Source organism: Squalius cephalus (genome assembly GCF_949319135.1).
Source record: "Squalius cephalus genome assembly, chromosome: 24".
Taxonomy (NCBI): Eukaryota; Metazoa; Chordata; class Actinopteri; order Cypriniformes; family Leuciscidae; genus Squalius; species Squalius cephalus.
The window spans coordinates 16,870,134-16,893,161 of record NC_137145.1 but is presented as its reverse complement, the minus strand read 5'-3'; the positions used below and the strand labels follow the sequence as shown (position 1 = coordinate 16,893,161).

The window sequence follows — 23,028 nt, the reverse complement described above, 5'->3', positions numbered from 1 at the left end:
ACTGATAAACGAGTGCTTTGTGTACTACCAGAGCCCGTACTACAGTCAGTGGTTAAATATCTTATCAAATTAGCTTTCGTTGCTTAAATATACATGTAAGTAGACTTAAATTATTTTACAAACATATAAACATTTCTAAAGTGTGTTTTTAATTTTTCAGTAATGTTATAGCTAACGCGTGTGTGGTGGTGTTTTCTGCTGCAGTTAATAATTCTGCATGTCCAGGTAACGTTAGGAGTTGAGCGCTTGTCTTTTGTATGTTTGTGCTTTATATTTTCTCTGTATTCTGTAGGTTGTGTGCTCGGAATGGCTAACGACAGGCTGAGAGCGTTAGAAGATGTGGAGAAGGAGATTGCTTTAGTGCTGCAGAGCGCAGGTTTGTGTAAGACCTAAACCAGATTAAAATAGTTTTCTAGTCTTCGCTGATTTAGGCTAGTTTCCTAGTCTGGCCAATCTGATTTTAGCTGGTTTAGCAAGAAAAACTCCTTTAAACCCAGTAAACTGACCAACTGGGCTAGACCTGGTGACTAGCAAACTAGCTTTGGCCGATTGAGTTTTTTTTTATTTATTTTTTAATTAGGGGTTTTGTAACTGTCATTATAAATATTCCTGCTTAAACCTCAACATTACAGCTTTACAGTGTTAGGATTTATTATTTTGTATATGTTTAATCTAGTATACAATCTGTCCGTCAGGAACTATTGTGCTGGAGCTTTCTAAAGAGAAGGCCAATGCTAGTTTATTAGACCGACAGCTGAATCAGTTCCAGACCTCCATCAACAGAGTTGAGAATGAACTGAGTTCACAGATCCGATATCTGACACAGGTGTGTTTGTGTGTTACATCTATCTATCTATCTCCCTATCTCCATCCATATATTGTTCTATCCATCCATCCATTCATCCTGATCAATCATTCTATCTTCATCCATTCCATGCATCGTGCCATCCATTCTTCCATCTATCAAAACATATAGCATTGGAGAAAAACTTTGACTTCCTCTGTGAAGCACTAACTTTTTTTATTTCTTGTTTTCGGAGTAAAGGTGGCAACAGGTCAGCCTCATGAGGGATCGACATACTCAGCCAGAAAGGACTGTCAGATGGCCTTAAACCGTGCAGAATATGCCCGTGTCAAACTGGGAGAGCTGGGACGTACCTGTGAGATAATGCTTGATCCACAGACGTAAAGACACATTAAATGGACTGTTACTTTGTAATATTTGCCAGCTGACTTTATAAGTGTTTGTTTCATGACCTGTCTGAATACCATCTACAAACAACAATTTTTTTTTTCTCTCCATGATCTTAGGAAATCTTGTATGACAAACCCAGTGATTTGCTTTGAATATCTTCCCTGTGTTGTAATAGCACCAAAGCTGTTGTCTTGTTGAGGAATGTTATAGGTGTGACAAAAAACAACAATAAAATATATTTTTTCACTAGTATTTTATTGAAGGGAACATAAGACTCTCCATTCACTTATATTGTATTGTTCATCACTGTTGTGATAATATCAAGTACACAACACAAGGGTTGCAGGGTGTACATCAATAAAATAATAGACATTTATATTACCACACACACACAAAAATTGGAATTCAAAAAATGTCCACCATACACACACATTCAACATGAACACAAGATACTAACATTGACCCATTGTGTTTAGTGGTTTATAGCTCATTAATCAGAAGACAACCATTAAAGTGAAGACCTTCAGCTTGTTTTGTTTATTTATTTAATAGGGAATGTGGAGTCAAAAGTTCCTTCCCTTAATGGTCTTAATATTTCTGGAATTTAACAACACATAACATGCGTATATATGCACACAACATGTATCTGTGCCTGTTTACTGTATGTCTTGGACACTTTGTCTTCATTAGAATATCAATATATCTAGTATTTAAAGATGAACTTCCAAATATATCAATTTCAGACAACATAACAAAGCAAAATCTCTTCCTAGGTTGTTGAGGTCTTTTAAAAATAAATAATTAGGAACAATTGGAGTTGAATTTGAAATGGTCTGGGTTTATGTGACCATGTACTCCTGGCGCTTGTTAAGGCGAACCTGACACAGAGACACTGCGCCAACACCTACGTAGATGGCAGCGGCGATGAAGCAGTTGATTCCAACTTGGTTGTAGAGCCCGTAAATTGTCTGTGGTGGATTCTTACTGTTGAAGAGAAGATGCATTCATGAGGAAACATTTGCATGTAGAAACGTCATATCAGCTCAGGATCTGCCAGTTCTCATTATACACAAGCCTATTCAAAATGTGAGCCCTTATCATACTTGATCAAAAATATAGTAAAAACACTAATATTGTGAAATATTCTTAACATTTAAAAATAACTGTTTTTTTATTTGAATGTATATTTAAATGTAATGTAATGGCAAAGCTGAATATTCTGCTATCATTACTCCAGTCTTCAGTGCCACATGATCCTTCAGAAATCATTCTAATATGATGATATTGCTGCTCAAGAAATATTTCTTATTATCAATGTTGAAAACAGTTGTGCTGCTTAATATTTTTATAGAAACAGCTATTTTCATTTTTATACATTTATATCTATAGCTATCTGGAACATTATATTCAAAGATAGGGGAGAGAAACTCACTCATCACGGATGTCTTCCTCAGTAAAGGGAACATCTTCGATCAGCACAGCAGATTTTGCACTGAAGAAGATTCCCAACATTGACTGAAAAAAGAGTGCATAATTATTAAAAACAGGGTTTAATATTAAGACATTAATTGTGGAAGAGCACCAAATATGATATCTATCTATACACAAAGACAAAAAAAGGACAGAAAAAATGGTCAAGTGAAGGAGGTAAAGAGCAGCTATCAAGGCCTTTACATCCTATGATCCCAACACCTGCTGTTTTCTGATATATTCTGCTGATAAATAGGTGACTGAACAGATATCTTTATGCAAATGTATAACTATTTTACGCACTTATCTTATCAGGGAAGATCCAAATACACCAATATTTACTATTATTACCTATATAGGCACAATATTCCTGTCGTTGGGGGTGAATCCCATTAGCTACAACTAGCAAGCGATGTCACGAAGACTATAATCCTTACCAGCATAACGACACCCCAGATGCTTAACACGATCCCACAGGCGGCCAGTTTGGGCCCACAGAATAAAAGCGACGGCATTTTATCTGAGATCCCCCACAGATTCTTCCTCTCAAAACTGGAAAAAGGATGCTACATCCAGTCGTCATCCAGGATGACAGCCTGCCTCTAGCCTTCTCTCGATCCAGTCGACCGGATGTACATCGGCGGCACTCGGGTTTGTTCGCCTAGTTCCGTAAGCTTTTTCGGCAACACTCGGCTATTTTCGTACGGATGTTGCGCAGATCGTTTGAAATCATTTGATTGGCCATGGGCTGACCAATCACACGCCTCGTTTTCGAAGCGCATTGTATTCTGGGATCTTTTTAGTTCGAACTATTATGTTGCATTCATGCTTATTATAGAGACTTTTTGTTAGATATATAATAAAGTTAGCATTATTTTTTCGTACACAAGATCGCTGAATGACTGCAGCGGTCATTTAAAACCGGTAGTTTCAGCTTTTCAGCGCCGCTGAGAGACTCGACTAGATTGTTTTTGTATTTGTGTCAGTTCTTTTTATTTCAGCTCATCACCCCAGCATGACTTCGGCCTCCACAAAGGTAAAACTCTTGCGTCGCTCTGCATCATAAATATTCTTAAGTCATTTATAAATAATAATGAAAACATATAAATGTCTACCAGGTGGGTGAGATCTTCTCGGCTGCAGGCGCGGCATTCTCTAAACTAGGCGAGCTGACCATGCAGCTGCATCCAGTGGCTGACTCTTCTCCTGCAGGGTGAGATGCTGAAACTCTGCACTTCTCTCCTGCTAAATAGTCGAATTAGTTTTGTTCTATTTTTTAAGTATAGTCAATGTTTTATAAATGACAAATTTTCCTCCTCTCAGAGCCAAATGGACCGACACGGAGATTGAGATGCTGCGATCTGCAGTTCGCCGCTTCGGTGAAGATTTGAACAGCATCAGCTCAGTCATAAAGGAGCGCACAGTGTAAGTGATGGAGTTATAGTTGTATATTTGTCTTTTTTTATTATTAAAATAAAATATTAAAAAGTTCTAATTTTAATAATAATTTGAATATGAAATACAGTGTTTAAAAAAAAAGAATCATTCTTGTGCTGGGATCTATTAAAACATTGTTAGGGCAAATAATAAATACACTGGGTGTCAAAAGTTTGGAATAATTAAGATTTATAATGTTTTTAAAGTCTCTTATGCTTACCAGGGCTGCCATTTAATTGACCAATATATTAATATTGTGAAATATTACATTTTAAAGTAACTGTTTTCTATTTGAATATGTAATTTATTTCATCATTCTTTCAGTCTTCACTTCTCTGTCACATGATTCTTCAGAAATCGTTCTAATATGATGATTTAGTGCCCAATTATTGATTGATTGATTGAAGTTTTATTTGCTATAAATCATTAATAATGGTTCTTAATATTATCAATGTTAAAACATTTTTTTGCTGCTTAATATTTTTGTGGAAACTGATTGAATTTTTTTTTTTTTAGGATTCTTTGATAAATAGAATATTCAAAACAGTATTTATTTGAAATATAAATCTTTTAACAACATTAACAGTAACATTATAAATGTCTTTACTGTCATTTGAATCAATTAAATGTGTCTTTGTTGAATAAAAATATAAAATGTATTTTTTTTTATCTTACCCCAAACGATAAAATTATAGTGTATCTTAATTTCAACAAAAATATGAAGCAGCCCAACTATTTTGAACATTGATAATAATAATAAATGTTTCTTGAGCAGCAAATCATCATATTAGAATGATTTCTGAAGGATCACGTGACACTGAAGACTGGAGAAATGATGCTGAAAATTCAGCTTTGCATCACAGGAGTAAATTACCTTTGAAAATATATTTAAAATAGAAAACGTGAACATTAATTTCACAATATTACTGTTTTTACTGTATTTTTGATTGAATAAATGCATAATATTGCACCACAAGTCACCTTTATTTATATAGCGCTTTTTACAATACAGATTGTTTAAAAGCAGCTTTACAGAGATAACAGGAAAATAATGCAACAAAGTTTGTTTCCAGAAGAAAATAGCGTCAGAGTGCAGCTTAAGTAAGCTCAGTGATGTTTCATTTTTGTTGTAAAAAAGTTATTAATTTAGTACATTTATATATATACAGCCGCTCTGGAGCTCTGGTCCAGCTCAGTTCAGTTCTCGTATAATGGTGCTAATAAAGGCAGATCAATAATATTGTTGAATATTAAATGAAATGTCCCCAACCACTTCTTGTAGTGCCCAGATTAAGACCACAGTAAAGAGGAAGCTGTATGAGGACAGCAGGGTTCCTCTCACTGCAGAGTCACCTAAGAAAACTATGAAGAAAACCACAGTGACGCTGGCACCGCCTCCTGCATCAGTGGCCCCCACCGTGATCACCGTTCCCACCACGCAGGTTGTCGTCACAACTGGATTGCAGAGTTCTGCATCTTTACAACCAGCAATAAAAAACCCTAAACCAGCAGGTGACTCACTTTCGAAATACAAGGGATGAAAAATGAAAGCAAATATCAGTTTACATATGCGGTTATATGCCTGTTAATGCACTGGCTCTCTATTATCAGATGTGACCCTGAGTGCCCTCAATGACTCCGATGTGAACAGTGATTTGGTGGATATTGAGGGGCTTGGAGAGGGCTCCACTAAAAAACCGAACTTCGACCAAGGTGAGTCCCATTTTAAATGCATTGAAAGGGATGATTACCCAAAAATGACATTCTGACATCTTTTATTCGCCCTCATTTCGCTCCAAACCCCCTTTTGCCTCAGTTTTGAACTTGAAAATTTCAGTTCCATTCAATGTAATTCTCAAAGAAGAAAGTCATACAGCTTTGGAAAGAAAGGAGGGTTGGATAAATGATGACAATTTAAATTTTTTGGGGAAATGATTCCTTTAAAGGTGAAGTATGTAGTTTTACACTAGTATGAAAACAATCCGGTCACATGTGTTTTCGACTACCTCTGGAAGTGGTCGAGAGTGGACAAGCTCAAAACGGTTTAGACCCCATTTACACCTGTATTTTGTGTCGTCCACTTGGGATCCGATCGACCAAAACACATCTTAATACCAGGTGGAAGCAGAGCCATTGGACAATGAACTGGGTTAAGATAATGTATTGTAACATTAGAAATTGACATCACCTTTAACAAGTGGAAAAGTGTGTTGACTTGTGTGTTGCTGTTGACAAACCTTTCTTTTCCTTTTTTTTCTGGCAGAGAGCTTGAATTTGGACTCCAGTCTAATAATGAACTCCAGTGATTTGCCCCTGCTGTCCCGCTGATTTTCATTGGTTCATTTTTAGGGCAACAGGGACAAAGATTATTAAGGACAACACATGTAAAGATTCTGCAGTTTGAGATATACAGAATGGTGAAAGCAGCAGTTGGCACCTTATACCTTTTCCACTGTGGGTCCAAATTCACCAGACCAAATCTCTTCTACATCACCAACCATTCTCTACCCATTTCAGGGAAGAAGTATTATGAGTATAAAAGTCGTTTTTTTTTTTTTATCTAATGGAAGATGGAAAATGTTTTTTAGTGGTTCATGGTGTGTGATCTGCTTTGCCCGCAGTTGAAAAAGGGTTCACAGGACAGTGGTGTCAAACTACTTGTAAAAATACTTTTTATTTGACCTTTTTTTGTATTTTAATAGGCCCTTTTTAAATATTTGTGAAGTGACATAAGATGACTGTAATGTAAAAGTTGCAGCATGCAATCAAATATAGAATTGTACTTTTTTTTCACCGTCACTGTATGCTAGGTACAGCTTCTATTGTATGTATATATTATTTTAACATTACATAATTAAACGGGTCATTTCAACAGCACATACATGTTTAAATTGTATATGAACAAATCAGCTTGATATACAATGTCTTAGCTCAGAATCAAAGACAACATGCAAATCAATAAAATGAATTTTTATTATGATCTTATTCATAATTAGAATATATGGTATCATATACATTTCATTTAATGATAAATGATATTTCTTCTCTGATAATTGGACATTCATCTTGGGTGATGGGGAATAAATGTACTTTTGCTACTAATACGTCAAAAAATATCCATCTTTCACTTAGATTTTTTTCTGGCTTTTAGAATATATTTACAACTTGAACAACAGATTCTGACTATCGGCTTTGGCATTTCTTTACATTGTTTTTCGTGTGCTCACAATCCATTTAGTAACAGCACTCAATCATTTTAGGAAAACAAAAGACATCATGACCATCTCTGACGCAGATACAACAGATCTTATGGCAAATCTGAAAAAATAAAAGACATTGTACATATTTAAGGTACTAGAGGGAAATGAATTAAAAAAAAAAAAGATTCAGAACAAACATATCTCAAGTCTTCCCTTCAGGTTCTTGATAAATACATGAAACTGATTATCCCGGTGAATGTGACAAATACTAATTCCAGCGACATTAATGCATATTGCACATTTGTAATCACTTTTAAAGACCCATATACATTGGCATCGATCTTTGAAATTTCAAGGACCTCGACTGGAAATTGCAAAATTACAAACAGTGCAAGTAACTTTGGAATTAAAACTTCAAGACTCAAAACCTGTAAGGCATTGTAATCACTGTGAATTAAAATCTAAATGAGTAAAAATACAAGGCAATGACTTTATAGCGAAGAATGGGCCATATTCCTCCTGATATGTGAATATGGAAACAGAGGAACAGCTTCAAATGTCTGACGTGCAGCTTTACAGACCAACAAGCTGCCGGTGTCGAGAAAATAAAGACTTTGGGAATCAAGAATGGTGACACATATCTTTACATTGACATTACATGTACTGCAACCAGAGCCTTTACACATCCATAAATAACAATATTACAGACGCCACAAGCAACATAATTTGCATAACGTTGTGAAGTATCATGGGAAACTTGCTTTAGGAGGGCTTCCAGTTCAATTAACTGCAGCATGTGACTTCTTTTGGATAATATAATATTCAACAAGCCTAATAAAATCCATCCAGCTCAAACACCAGAATTAAAGACACAATCCAGAGCTACTGCATCTGATACTTGCAGATACACAAAAGTAGATCAACAAGATCAAGCTAGAGGAGAGTAAAAAACGAGTTAAATCCATCTTGTGGAGAGCGCATTACGATGAAGCTGTCAGGACAGACTGTTCTCGGCTCACTCCAAATGAATGTTTCCCAAATGAAAGGATTCAAACACATAAACCTTATGCTTTACAATAAAAGTAAATATGATCCCACTCATGTAACAGCAACTTTGATATCTAAAACTGTGCAAATAGTACAAGAGGAAGAGTATGATATCCGCTGAAACTGTGATTGTATCAATGTAGAAATGGTTAATCGTGTTTTGTAATGCAACAACCCACTTGCATCTCAAATCCTCAATTTCTGTACATAATTCACAATTTAAGGGTCTGGAAAAACAGTTTGACTAATGATTTTCACACTGAATAAAGCATCTTGCCTCAGACGGGATACATTCTCAGGCTCTAGGTCAGTTTTCGATGTGGACTTCTCAATGAAAGTGCTTTGCCTATACGCCAACACTGGATTCTAGTTGCGATGTGAGACGTCTAGTCTTTACAGTACTTGGTTTAAGTAAGCGAATAAAAATGTGGGAGGTATCATTTCAAATGATTTAAAGAATATTTTTCAAACTTAAAAAGTTCAGTCTGAGCTAAAAGCTATGTGGAAAAATAAACATATTTACAGATATCAGACCCCTCGGATAAAAAGAAAACAAAGAAACATAGGATTAATACCTACCAAAATAATATTCGATTATTCACATATTTATACACATTTATACAAAAAGTTGACCTCTACGGCCAACTGATTTTAATACTCTCTATCCTTAGTCATTTTTTCAATGGATTGTTGGACCCCATTAATGGAAGCTGAAGATGTACCAAAATACAAAAGTGTTTTGCCACAACATAAGGAAAGCAAAGAAGAGCAAAACTGGTCTGTACACTGAGGAATGGGTCTTTGTGTCCAGATTCGCCACTTTGATTGCAGCGTGTTATTGCAGATACTATTTCAGATATACAACACACTATTCTGTAGGCACAGAAGATCCATAATTATTCACAAATCACATCATAGCCTGCAGCGTCCATGTTGTCATGTCAGAAACATCCTTGTCTTCTAATATTGCATCTTGATTTCCTCTAAAAATCAAAGTCACAACTAGGACGAATTTCCTTCAGAAGTGATTCAGCTGAAAGACTCATCAAAGCACCAAAATAAAAAGCAGGAAAACAGGGAGAGAACTGAGTTAAGGTTGACGTTTGGTCTTCATTTAACAACACCTCGAGTCCAAAGCTCTACAAGTTGGTGATCTGGACTCTGGTGTGATGAATACTGAGGTTTAGATGCTGGGGTGGTGTGAGGTGAAGGGGGGCGGGGGGGAGAGGGACAGGGGGCTGGCCGGGGTGTTTGAACCGACAGGAGCGGTCCCAGAGGAAGAGTCCACTGACTGGGAAACACTGTATGTGTGAAGAGAGTCATTAAGCGCTGAAGTTGCTACTCATGAGGCATGAGATTCTGTTCAGTTTATTATTGAAGCATCTTTACAAGACTCACCTGACTGTGTAACTGGTTATGTGAGCAGGGTCTGTGACTCCAGCAACGAAGAGCTTTTTAGGCGGACCGTCCGATTCCACTCCACCTGAGTGGAGAAGATGAAAAGAATAAATAAGACTTAAAACGTAATGACAACAAAATCTATATAAGAAATGTTTCTCAAGCCCCAAATCAGCATATCAGAATGATTTCTGAAGGATCGTGTGACACTGAAGACTGGAGTAATGATGCTGAAAATTCAGCTTTGCATCACAGGAATAAATGACATATTTAAGCAGGTAATATTATAATAATATTTCATAATACAAATGTTTATTTATATTAAATAAATGCAGCCTTAAGTGAGCATAAGATACTTCTTTAAAAACATTAAAAATCTTACAGATCCCAAACTTTTAAATGATGGTTTAGTTACTCCATGAAAAGAAAATGTTGCTGATAAACTGGAAATCTTTCGTTATATTCTATATATATATATATATATGTGTGTGTGTGTGTGTTCTTTTGCAAATGACTTTTAGAAAAACAACAGGTTATAGAATATTACTACCTTTCCTTTTCAAAGGTGCAACCGATGGCCATCTCACTCCAGAGCTCACAGATCCTCTGTTCAATCAAAAACACATCAAAAACTTCGTTCAGAAAGGATATTTCTATATCTTACATTTTGAAACAAATAATTATGAGACTTCTGAAGGATATACATTCTAATACTGTGGTTTTATTCACAAACTTACCCTCGAAACCTTCGAGTTGGACTGGGTGAGGAATTAGGAGTGACACCGCTGTCCTGGGAATGGAATCCCTGCGTGGGACATACAGAGAGAGATGACTGCAAAGAATGACAGCGGACAGACATACAGTGATTTGGACAGTGACATACTCACTGGAGACAGATGGCCATGCCAATGACTCGCAGGAGGGAGGGGAACAGCAGATGAGGCACTAAGATGAGGGGGCACAAAATCAGTTAAAAAGATATTTTGATAATAAACTGTTCATTAATGTATATCTAGCTACCTTAGTCTCTGTAAACTCCCTCTCAAAGTGAGCTCCATGTTCTCAATCTGGAAGAAAAGCATTGTACAATAAAACCTCAATTGATTGAATATTTCTCATGCTCTAAAAAACTTCCAATGCTTATGTTTAAATGCTTGGAATTAGTTTTGGAGACAAATATAAATTGTCTACTGACGAATCTCTTTACAAAACTAAAATATAGGCTATATAAAAGATCTTTAATATTCAGTTGGATTTTGACCCAGTCTCACTGGTGTTGGGTATCCCTAATGGACGCAGTTTCCTCTGCTAATAAGAAATTGTCTAATATTCTATCCTTTGCTGCCAGAATTGTATTTTTTACTTAATTGGATCAGTGATAAATCTCCATCTCTTAAAGGTTGCCATAAGGTTATTTTTGAGTTGATTCCCCTGGAGTGTCTTACCTATGTATTACATTACCGGTACATCAAAAAACATGCCAGTTTTATAAAGCCTGGACCCCATATCTGGACTATTTGGAAACTCATCTTCGCCCTATTAGATTACAAGGAATATTGTAATTGTATAACTCTTACGGCATTGAATCGTTGTCCTCTTCTGCATTTGAAATATGTTATTGTTTTGTTTTTATTCTCTAATCTGTTTTATTATGGTGTAGCTCTATATGCAAATCTGAAAATTGTGATGTCTTGTTATATTTGTATTATAATGAAAATTCAATAAACATATATATACATAATATAGGCTATATAATTTTTTCATTCTTAAAGTAAAATCAGCCAACAAGTGCTCAACAACATACATGTGAACTTTGCCACAGATTAAAAGCGTCGCAGTATCGATTCTTCAGTTCTCACCTGTCTCTTGTGTTCGGATCTCTCACATGACAGGGAGAATGGAGACAGAGGGGTCTGCAACACAAATGTAATGGATTGTTTACTTCTTTGAGGTTTAAAAAAAAATAAATGTCCAAAACTGATATTCACAGACCATCTGAACACTCACCCGGGAGGGAAAGCTCGGATTTACAGACACGCTGCTCCGACGATACCGAGCCGAACTATTAGAGCTAAACACTGTCGTCCCATCACTAGTGACAACAATGAAAAGTTGGAAATTTCAAAGAATACATTTGTTTTGGGTTCAAATTATTTTGCAGTGTATATTACTTTTTTAAACATCATGGCCCGGTTTCACAGACAGGGTTTAGACTAAGCCAAGATTAGGCCTTAGGTCAATTAGGGCATTTAAGTAGCTTTTATAAACACGTGCCCTAGAAAAAAGCATTACTGGTGTGCACCTGGAGAAAAAAACAATGGCACTGACGTATCTTAAGATGTGTCAGTGCAAGTCGCTTTCAGTTAAAACAGCTCAAACATGCATTTTAGTCTGGGACTCGGCTTAAACCTTGTCAGTGTGAAACCGGGTGTATATATTCTGTTCCATTCACTCAGCGATGAGTGCAGTTCCCTCACCTGACGTTCGTGATCATGGGGGCGCTGTTCGACCTTCGGAGGGCTCCTCCTGCGCCTGCGCACTGGTCCACCTCCATCCTCTCCATAGCTCGTCCTCTGGCACCGAGGCTGTGCGTCACTCACGGCCGGGCTGAACGCCCCCTGAAGCGGCCAGAGCACCAACTCTCCCCCGGCAAAAGCCCGACCAGCAGGCCTCACGCCAAAATACCCGATCCAATTTAACTGTTTGGCTGCTTTCCCGTGTCTATCGCATTTTGTTGAAGTTTAAAATGAAACACTGTCAGCTTTGTACAGTAATGTGATGAACAGCTGTGAGCTCGCGCTACAGCTGGTTTATCGGTTCGCGCACAAACTTGGTATAAACTCCTCAGGTTGATTTCGTCGGCGTAAACATGAAGCTTATACAGTTATTTCTGTGCATTAAGGAGATTTTTCCTATTCAGACCATTAGTTAAGTACATTCAGCGCTATTTTCAATGCACAGCCAATAACTCGACAAGGTCCTTTGGCTTTTTAATCCAATCCAACTTATCCAAACAGAGTAACGTTAAATAAAACATCGAAAAGCGCAAACAGCACATAAGCGAATTAACACAGATCAAAGTAGTCCAAAAATAAGCTTTCGGGTCTTTTCGGTCAAATGTCGTGATAAAGGTGAAGCTTTATGCCACGGCTTATTTATCAAGTTTACCTGCTAGATTTTTAAGCAGTCGGAAAAATGACATAACACAATCCCGATCAAACATGTGATCGCCGGCTCTGTCGGTGAAAGCATCCTCATCTGAAAGTGTCTGCTGATACAGTCCGAAACACGGGATACATTAAAAGTTTTCCGGTCATTTCTTAATTTAGAAAATAAAACATATTTCCCGCAACCAAATAGAGATTGTGCGTCCCCTTGTACAACAGCGCCTTGCTCTGGTAGACAAGAGAATTGCACATAGAGATAAAGCACTGTGCTCAGAAGTGAATATGTGGCTTACTGCATATTCTTTTGCCAATTATTCTGGCCTTGTTGGAAGATATGTAGAGTTTGCTTTTCAGATTAATCTTTTTTCAATTTAAATTAATACGATTAATGAAAGGAGAATTGCAAAGATTTAAGGTTATTTTCATTGAGGATTAATCCAAAAGAGTCACCTTTGGTGATGGTCATAGTAAGCTATAATACATCAGTAATGCTCTACAAAATTAAGCTTTTGATGTATGTAAATAGTACTATTTTGAAATACGGTTTCATTTGTTAACATTAGTAATTGCATCAGGTAGCCTATTGTGAACTTTAAATATTTTCACACTATTTATTAATTTTGGTTAATGCTGATTTATAAATGTGCTATTGTTCATTCATGGTTTTTTTTAATAATACATGAACTAATTAAAACTTTAAACATGTATTATGAATGCTATAAAAGTATTTTTCATTGTGGCTCATGATACCTGACATTTATATACAACAAATATCTGGTTTTCATTTTTAATGGTGAATTCTTATGAATTTTACACTGTTACATATTCAATATTAACCATTTATAGTGAATGTGTGTATTTTCTTTCAGAACTGTATTTAAGGCAAAATAGAATTATTCATGAAGTTAGTTCTATTGTACCATTCCTAAAGCAAATGTCTGGTGTTGCTTATGAATTGGCGAATGCTGAGGAATTACAAATTCAAGCATAGATAAAGCATAATAAATTACAAGGTGCTTTTAAGGTTTCATTTAGACAAAGTGTGTGATTTTATCTTTGAGATGCATTAAAATAACTTTTTATTCACTCCAGGCCTTAAATTAAAAAATACTAAATACCAGGGATGTGCAATTCAACCGTTTCAGGATCTCCACAACACACAGGGCATGCCTTGCTATTAGTGTGAGCGAATCAGTTTTATTGTCACAAGATGTAAATTAGTAACTTTTTACTTCCTGTTTCTTTTGTTTATTATTTTGGCCTGTTAACAGTACTTCACTTCTGGTCACTCAGCAATTAATAACTTATTTTGTGCTTGAGAAATGCCAATTTCATACTTTGATGAATTATTACTTTATTAATATTTACTGATTTTACATTTTTACTCACCAAATATCCATCACAAACAAACAAACACAAAAACATAATGTTTAAAAGAGGTGGCTGGTTATAACTGCTCGGTCGCATACTAGCATTAAACATGCTGTAATACTCAATATTGTGTGAAATTACTCAGTAATATTAATGAATAATAAATAATATGAAATCTGGAGCATTTAAAGTAGGTCTGTCCCTTTGTGCATTCCCAACCTCATCTATGTTATTCCTGACGATTTCGAGTCACTTTCCTGAGCTTCGTCTGCTTTATGTGAATTGCCTTGCTCTTGATCCTCAGCCTCTTTCTGTCCTCCAAGAATCTGTAAAGGCCAGAGAAGGTGGGTGTTATGACCGGCGTCGGACCGTCCACAGCAGGCTAAGCTTTTGTCTCCTGTTAAGAAATAAAGGAGCGCATTGAGCCACGAATTGCAGGAGGCCAGCGGCCGAGTGATCTTGTAGCAAATGGAAACCATCCGCATGGTTTGGCACTCGGCGGCCTTCGTTTCCTTGAGGACCAGGAAGAGCGTGCGCGTAATGTGGAAGGGCAGAAAACACAGTGCGAACAGGATGGTGATGGCGATGATGGTTTTGATGGACTTGCGTCGCCTGTTGAGGTACGGCGCGTGTTGAGACCCCGAGATGGACACGGACGTCCTGTCCTTGACCCCTTCCGCCCCACCACACATTCCCCCTTCCTCCTGCACCTGTGGCTGGGAATGTAGCGTCAGGAAAATGGTCCGCACCACCTGCGAATAGCACCACGCAATGACGATAAAAGGGAAAAAGAAGCCCAGAAGGTGCAGAACGATTCCGTAAGGCACGTATTCGGAAAACTCTGTGTCTATTGCGTCATCCCAGCAGTTCCTGTAAACCTCCACCTCGACTTTTCCGGCATCACTGCTACCTTCCGACCAAGAATCGACTCCTTCATTCACTCCACCTCCTAGTTTCCTCAAAACATCCCCTGTTTTGGCGAACCGGACGATGGGGCACGTAAGTATGAACACTACGACCCAAACGGCAGCGCAAATGCCTCTAACCACCCGCTTGCTCTCCAGGGTGATGGTTCTGATCGGATGGCAGATGCCCATGTAGCGATGGACGGATATACAGGTGAGGAAGAAGATGCTGCAGTACAGGTTGAAGTAAAACAAGAAACGCACCAGCCTGCACATGAAGTCTCCGAAAACCCAGTGGTCACGCATCACGTAGCTAGCCACGAGGAACGGCAGTGAGAAGCTGTACATCAGATCCGTGGAGGCCAGATTGACCATGTAGATCAGCGAAGTGTTCCACTGACGGCCACTCTTGCACCGGTAGGACCGCAGGAGGACGGTGGAGTTCAGGACGAGGCTGAGCAAGAAGGTCAAGGAGTAGCACAGAGGCAAGATGACGTACTTGTAGGACTCGTCGATGCTACAGCTGTGCAGCGCGCTGTGGTTTCGAACATCTGCCTGCACTGATGCGTTGGAGACTGAAGCCGTGGTCTTCATGATCAGCTGTCCTTGATCTCGTAACCACAAAGCCACATCACTGTCTTCTCTGGACCTCTTCAACTCAATCTAGAAGCACCACATTCGTCAACCTTCAGGATATCCTGTGAGGACATCGCTCCGAGATAGAGAAAACAGATGAACGTTACATATTTTTACTGTGATTGCACTGTAAATCTGAACTTTCGTGTTTGCAGTCCGTCCTATAGTTTATTTCCAAGCAAACTGCAGGTTGACCAATGACTCAGCCCTTCAACTTTCTCTGTCTATAATGCTGATTCGGCCTCTTCTGGTCTATTGCCCCATCAATCAGTAACAAACCGTTCCGTAAACCCTTCATTCATCTTTCCATCCCCCATTTTTTTGTGTCCCATGTATTAGACAAGTTCTTTTGCTTTGCGGTTTGTCTTTGCACAAATTAAGAGGTATCAACACGCGTCACTTCCTGACCTAACTGACCTCGTTTGCAATGAAAACTGTGTTAAGATGCCTAATTTATGTCAAGACATGGCTGATGCATTCATCTATATGCATAGTACCTACATAACATGAAGCACTAATGACAATGTCCATGTTTGGTTCATGAATTACTTGAGTTTGCTTCTTAATAAATATTCCTGTGTACTACAGAGGCAGCTTTGGTATTACAGTATCATGTGTTCTTGCAGGTATGTTCCAGTAAATAATTAATACTCATTCATTCAGACAAGAATCGCTGAGCGGAAACCCAATCCAGCGTACAGTTCAACACAAAAGTGCGCATATCAATTATAAACACCATGATTTGAGTATTAAAAGTTTGAAAATGTAAACTAGAGAAATTTGAAAGTATTATTGAGATATATGACTATATAGGTCATTCATTTAAAGCAACCCCCCCCCCCCCCACACACACACACTAAGTATTAAAGCAATGTTTGTTTTGTTTTGATAGATCTATATGAAATATCTTACCTGTTTAAAGGTCAAGGAAAAAAGGTAACTCCAATGTGCAGCCAAAATGCATTAATTTCTTCACGCATCTGATAAAAGGTCAGGATGAAAAGTTCAGTGCTGTGTACGTTTTGCTGCACTGCATCTACAGTCTCTGATTACAAATTACTTTATCAATTTACTATCCTGATCTGCAAAATTTTTCTAGTCATGTCTCAATCAGTAATTCTGTGTGCTTCCTTCTTTTCTGTCTCGCCTCTTTGCCCTCTCTCTCTCGCCATCCACTGTGCTTGAATGGTCAGTCAGCAGAGCTGCATGCAGTTGAGTACATTTATGTTCAACACACAGGTTCGTTATGTAAAACTTAGCAGGCTAAACATAATCATTTTAACAATGTATAACAAGTATAACTTCTTTTGTTTTATGTACCCCCTCAAACCATTCTTTTTTTTCAATTCATGTGGCCTTTTTGATGTCCCACCCTCTTGCAGCAACATCTCTTCTCTGATGACTTATTTATTGCGTGAGTGACAACCTGTCACTCACATGAGATCGACCAATAGCAGACCACAACCATCCAATCAATTCCCGATGGACAAAATCAAGCCCCGCCCTACATTTTTTCTTGTTCGAGAAGCAGTTTCACCTGTATATAAGTATCACTTAATTTTTTTGCAGAGTATGAATAGCATAATTGTCATGATTCCACTACTTGCATTTCCAATTCCACAAAAAAGGCTGACAACTCTGTATAAAATACAAAATAAATGATTTATTAAATTATTGTGAATATTTAGCACTGAGATATTCATTCTCATGTATAAGTTCGATACACAGGAAAGTTGTAAGGCACATTCATAATTCACACCATTTATATTCTTATGACGATTACTAATACTGTATTTCAATGGAATGCTTATTGTAACGGATGATTAATACATCACAGTTATTGATCACATATGGCTTTGACAGCAGCTTGTTATATTCTCTATTTACAGAAGCAAAACTAAACCATAAGTGATGAGACATGAATCAGAGCCATTAGGGTTTGTTATTAAGGCACTTTTTCCACAATAAAACTTGTGACTATAATCAATGTGACTCACATTTTAGCAAAAGTTTCTTTGAGGGCTACATTTCTTCAAGAACATACAGGATATTCTGGCCTTGTTAGTCCACAGGATGAGTAACAGTAAATTACTGCTTTCAGAAAGTGCCAACGTTGAACTGCAGTTATGAAAATCATTCACAATGTCGTCATATCCTGTACATCCAGGAGCAAAGCATCTTGCTTATTCCGAAGGTGGTCTCGTACTACAAGATGTTTCACCAGTTCTGAGCTCAAATCTATAAGCACAAATCAAATTAGTGTATGAGTAAGTGTCATTTTAAAAGGTGCCAAACCATTTTGGATAAGTGTTTAAAGAAGCATGGAAATTATAACACATTTGTGAGTGGCATTTTTTATTTAAAATGTTCTTTTTGCAAACTGTACACTTGAGGAAAAAGATACCTTGAATGTCTTCATTCAGTGAGGCCCTGAGCGCATTCAGCTGCAGTAAAGAGCATGTCTGCAGATCACTAAGGCTAAGAATCTTTCTCCTTATGTTCACGTTACTGTGGGTGACTTCTTGCTGAAATTAAAACAAAAATATGAACAAAAGAAATACGAGAAAAATTAATGACCACAAAGACAGTCGCACAAAAAAAAAAAAACACTGGATTAAGTTCAAATAACACAGAAATCTTACACTCCTCTGCCTTAAAGGCACAAGTACCACAGCAACATTGCAGAAGTAAAACTCTTTTTAACATTTTAAGTTCATTTAACATTTTAAGCTTATACTTTTTAAAAGCTTCAACTTTTCTTTGTGTGTAAACTGACACATTTAACTGCTTATCGATTTGTTTTATATAAATCTGGTACATTTCAAAATTTGCCAACCTCTTTTATTTAAACCTGGGAACATCTCAGTGTTTACCAGCTTCCTTAAAATAAATCTGGGAAGAGTGTTGTCAAAGGTACCGACTTTTAAAAACGTGACGATACTAGCATTTCCCCTCAGCATTTTGAGCACTTTTGAGCGGATTCCAACACCTCTGATTGGTCACTGTGTTCACACGCTCAACATACTGTATACAGTGCTATGCATAAGTTTAGACACCCATGCTAAAGTTTACTAAAAAGAGGAATAAAAAAATCATCTTTTGGAAATTGAACTTAATGCCTTAATTAAAAAAATTAGGAAAAATCCAACCTTTAAGGACACCAATTTTCTTTGTGAATGAATAATGTATCGTAAATAAAGGCTATGTGATGATGTGGGGCTATTTTAATTCCAAAGGCCAAGGGAACTTTATCAGGATGCATAGTATCCTGGATCCATGAAGTAACTGGCCTTTAAAAATAAAAATCTGCCTGCCTCTATGGGAATTTAACATAGGGGTGTCCAAACTTATGCACCCTGTATTTTAAGGAAGAACGTTTATTTATTTACGATACATTATTCATTCACAAAGAAAATTGGTGTCCTTAAAGGTTGGATTTTTCCTAATTTTTTTAATTAAGGCATTAAGGTCAATTTCCAAAAGATGATTTTTTATTCCTCTTTTTAGTCAACTTTAGCATGGGTGTCTAAACTTATGCATAGCACTGTACAGTATGTCTGTGATTGGCTACGATGATCAACGCTTCAGAAACATGTTGTAAATAGACATCTTTGACGCTCTTCACCGAGCGCTTACACAGATACACACAGGAGCGTTTGAAAGCAGGTGTCTATAAGGATATATTAGGGATCCGCTGAGAGACGACTGCTTTCAAACACTCCTGTGCATACCTGTGTCGGTTATTAATTAAAATATTGATATTTGGCGCCAGCGTACCGATTATCGTATCGATTATCGTATCGCACGAAGAAGGACAATGATATATCGCCCTATCGATATTTTGACCCACCCCTAGCAATAAATACCATTTAAATAGATTAAAATAGAAAACAGTCATTCGACATTGTAATAATATTTCACAATAATACTGCTTTTGTTGTAATTTGATCAAATAAATGCAGCCTTGTTGAGCATAAGAGATAAAATATTGATATATTATATAATTCAAATGAAATGTGACTCATCCCAGAGCTGGTTGGTTTGGTTCACGACGGGAACTCTTTATTGAAGTTTTTTTTTTTTTTTGAAGAACATGAAAGAGAAAATTACTTCTGGAAACAAGGCCACTTTTCCATCATCATCTACTTATGTGATCCTGTCTAACTTTATACTGTGGAACACAAAAGTAGATGCCTTGAATGATACTTTTATGGTGCTTTTGAATCAATTTTGAAACTTGAAAGCTTCAGTCCCCATTACAAGCTCCTTTTGTGTTCCACGGAAGACAGACAGACCATACTCTTAGGTGAACTATGCCTTTGAAACCCCTCACCTCTTTCTCTTTCTGTTCGGCCAATAGCTTGTCTCTGAGAGCCCTGAGAGCTGTTTTCACTTCCTGTTTTAGCCCCAGAGAGCAACTCCCACGTACCTCCGCCTCACATGAGCTCTGAGGATGACAAAAACCTAATGCTTTTTTGCAGCGTCATAAATCACGACCTGAGGTACAACTTTAAAAAACTCAGCGAAGCTACTATCACGACTATCTGCTCCCACCTCTTTGCTAGAAGCTCCTTCGTCATCCTCCCCCTCGCTCTCACTGTTGTTGATGAAACAGAGCTGAAGATTTTTAGGACTATTAAATCTGTTCAATGGAAACACACAGTGCACATTTGAATAGAAACATCAGAACAACGCGTCTCAACATTATGAACCTGCTCATGCGTAATACCGTGAGGTTATGACAGGAACGCGGCAGGGACTGTAGTCGTTCTCATCTGCCCATGGCTCCCGGTGGAGTGAATAGTGTTTTGACCCTGTCCAGCATCCAAGTATTCTGTCTCGCTCTGATAAACCCAGACTCTAAAACACAAGGAGGTCAACATTGATAATAATAAGAAATATTTGACTGTATTTTAGGTCAAATAAATGCAGCAAACATTAGAAAAAAAAAAAATCATAATTATTCCAAACTTAGTAGTGTATAATAAAGTCCAGATAAAATGTTACCTCTGCCTTTGTCCTTCTTTCCTCTTCCTGCCTTTCTAGCTCTGCAATCCGTAAACTTAAATCCTCCCACTGCATGATGGGTAGGTCGTGATCACCCAGGGGGGTCTCCTCACTGTTCTGTTTGGTCCTCTGACCGGAGGGTGAGGGGTCATCTGTGGTCCTCTCATAATGCCTGTCGCTGTCTGGATTCTCCTCCATCCGTCGGAGAGTTATGCTAGTCCAGCATAGACAGGCTAAAAGCACATCCATTTCCACATGCATTTAATGCCACAAAATGAAAAACATAATTAAATAAAAATAATTAAGATCATTTCCAAAACATTCATAAAGCTAAATTATTTTGAAATATATTATATAGACATACAGTACAGTAAATAAAAAAAATAATGTTTTTGAAAGAAGTCTCTTATGCTTATCAAGCCAGCATTTATTTGATTTGAAAATACAGAAAAAACAGTAATATTGTAAAATATTATTACAATTTAAAATAATGCTTTTCTATTTTCATATATTTAAAAATATAATTTATTTTTGTGATGCAAAGCATCATTACTCCAGTCTTCAGTGTCACATGTTCCTTCAGAAATCATTCCAATATGCTGATTTATTATCAATGTTGGAAACTGGATAAATGGTATTGTACATTTATCTGTTATCCCTCCACAAAATGGGAAAGTTTTTGAGCCTAAGATTTTCAAACATCCTATCAGAAAATGTTTAAATGATAAAGTTAGTTGTGGCAATTCAAGATTTAAAATGTAATATATGCTATATTGTTTAAAAGTTTGGGTCGGTAAGATTATTTTTGTTATTGGGTTGTTTTTGAAAGTATTTTATGGTCACCTAGGCCACATTTAGTAATATTGTGAAATATTATTACAACTAAACATAATGATTTTCTATTTTTATATATTTTATTCCTGTGGTGCAAAGAAGAATTTTCAGCAGGATGATCCTTCTGAAATCATTCTAATATGCTGATTTGCTGCTCAAGAAACATTTTTTATGATCAATGTTGAAAACAGTTGTGCTGGTGCTTAATATTTGTGAAAACTATGATACATTTTATCTACGCATTTAAAAGTTAGGCCTTTAAATGTATGCCTAAAGCAACAGGGTTGACAGTTTTATAGCAAATTTGAAATTTAGCAATCAAACTGGGGCAGATTTCCTAACACAGGAGAATTTGGAAACATGGCTGGGAACATGCCAAAAGACTCCTCGAGGAGACAGAAGGGGATAAATACATTTACCACATTTTTGTAAAGTTACATGCGGCTACAAGAGAAAATGCCTGTATTAACACATAAAAGTTGGTATCTGCCTTTCATTGTTCGTGTCATTGTTTACACATCATGAGGGACAAAATTAAGACACTAAGGCACTTAATTTCATTCCAGACCTTTAAAGGAAATTCTTATTTTTAAAGAAAACAACTCAGCCCAGTCACATTAAAGTGAAGCAGCTTTTCCGTTTGCTTCGTGACGCATGACTAATACGTGTATCTTTAAAAACAAATCTTCGGGAAGTGTTTTTTTATATATATCAATCATACACTTTATACTTAATTTTACAAGTGACAAAGTTGGATCGCTGCTGAGCCCCTCCAGTTCCTGTTTTCTTTTCTGAAAGATGTTGATGACATTAATTCACTCACCTTTTATCGGAAAACTGATGTCGACATCGCGACTGTCACCTAAACGTCAATGTATGTACACTTTTCGTGCAGTTTAGTGAATTATTTCTCCCTACTTCAATGTTTCCTCTGCTGGAGAGGAAACACCCCTTTGGATTTGGCTTTCCACCCGCCCTCCGTCCGTGTTTCTTCTCCTGTTTTCTTAAACCGCAAGCTAACGGCGACTTTTTATCGATGTCGATCTTCTGAACTTGTGGAGTCAGTTGCTTCTGTTAAAGTTTGAATTGCGCGAATGTTTTGTATACTGTTGTAATGACAGCTGGAAGTGCAGATAAGAAGTCTGGGAAGGGTTGAGAAAGAAGGTGTCCGATTTCACATGTTGTGAGATGAAGACCGCGAGCAGATGGGAAAGTCTGCGGGACTGTGTCGTGTTCACACTGCTGATGAAAGATGTGATGCAATGCTTCAATTATGTAGAAAATCATATCCTCTTAAACCCTAACATACACTTCACGTCGCATCTCTATGTAAATATTTACACATTTCTGAAGGAGCTCGA

General features: G+C 37.2%; 6 protein-coding genes across 6 annotated transcripts; 2 read left to right on the top strand and 4 right to left on the bottom strand.

Annotated features, from left to right (window-relative positions):
• med11 (mediator complex subunit 11) lies at positions 1–1,427 on the top strand. The gene is made up of 5 exons (XM_079862121.1): positions 1–95; positions 293–376; positions 696–826; positions 1,046–1,185; positions 1,312–1,427. The coding sequence occupies exons 2-5, from the start codon at positions 307–309 to the stop codon at positions 1,391–1,393; spliced, it is 423 nt and encodes a 140-aa protein (XP_079718247.1). The 5' UTR covers positions 1–95; positions 293–306; the 3' UTR covers positions 1,394–1,427.
• A 371-nt stretch (positions 1,428–1,798) lies between these two features.
• On the bottom strand, positions 1,799–3,346 carry rnasekb (ribonuclease, RNase K b). The gene is made up of 3 exons (XM_079862122.1): positions 3,103–3,346; positions 2,628–2,710; positions 1,799–2,179 (listed from the first exon to the last, which is right to left on the bottom strand). Exons 1-3 carry the CDS (start codon positions 3,178–3,180, stop codon positions 2,035–2,037), a joined length of 306 nt encoding a protein of 101 aa, XP_079718248.1. The 5' UTR covers positions 3,181–3,346; the 3' UTR covers positions 1,799–2,034.
• Positions 3,347–3,441: 95 nt separating this feature from the next.
• bacc1 (BPTF associated chromatin complex component 1) lies at positions 3,442–7,270 on the top strand. Its single transcript, XM_079861985.1, has 6 exons — positions 3,442–3,701; positions 3,784–3,878; positions 3,989–4,090; positions 5,385–5,614; positions 5,714–5,815; positions 6,366–7,270. Exons 1-6 carry the CDS (start codon positions 3,681–3,683, stop codon positions 6,428–6,430), a joined length of 615 nt encoding a protein of 204 aa, XP_079718111.1. The 5' UTR covers positions 3,442–3,680; the 3' UTR covers positions 6,431–7,270.
• Positions 7,059–13,144, bottom strand: LOC307152954 (P2R1A-PPP2R2A-interacting phosphatase regulator 1). Its single transcript, XM_079861984.1, has 9 exons — positions 12,225–13,144; positions 11,755–11,839; positions 11,607–11,660; positions 10,768–10,814; positions 10,635–10,692; positions 10,485–10,552; positions 10,298–10,353; positions 9,748–9,832; positions 7,059–9,650 (listed from the first exon to the last, which is right to left on the bottom strand). Exons 1-9 carry the CDS (start codon positions 12,308–12,310, stop codon positions 9,533–9,535), a joined length of 657 nt encoding a protein of 218 aa, XP_079718110.1. The 5' UTR covers positions 12,311–13,144; the 3' UTR covers positions 7,059–9,532.
• A 1,304-nt stretch (positions 13,145–14,448) lies between these two features.
• Positions 14,449–16,099, bottom strand: LOC307152458 (P2Y purinoceptor 3). Its single transcript, XM_079861135.1, has one exon. It carries the CDS (start codon positions 15,782–15,784, stop codon positions 14,510–14,512), a length of 1,275 nt encoding a protein of 424 aa, XP_079717261.1. The 5' UTR covers positions 15,785–16,099; the 3' UTR covers positions 14,449–14,509.
• Positions 16,100–17,469: 1,370 nt separating this feature from the next.
• Positions 17,470–23,014, bottom strand: LOC307152748 (schwannomin-interacting protein 1). Its single transcript, XM_079861649.1, has 7 exons — positions 22,491–23,014; positions 20,834–21,066; positions 20,556–20,686; positions 20,381–20,468; positions 20,160–20,273; positions 18,231–18,351; positions 17,470–18,064 (listed from the first exon to the last, which is right to left on the bottom strand). The coding sequence occupies exons 2-7, from the start codon at positions 21,029–21,031 to the stop codon at positions 17,964–17,966; spliced, it is 753 nt and encodes a 250-aa protein (XP_079717775.1). The 5' UTR covers positions 21,032–21,066; positions 22,491–23,014; the 3' UTR covers positions 17,470–17,963.
• Between the last annotated feature and the right edge of the window lie 14 nt (positions 23,015–23,028).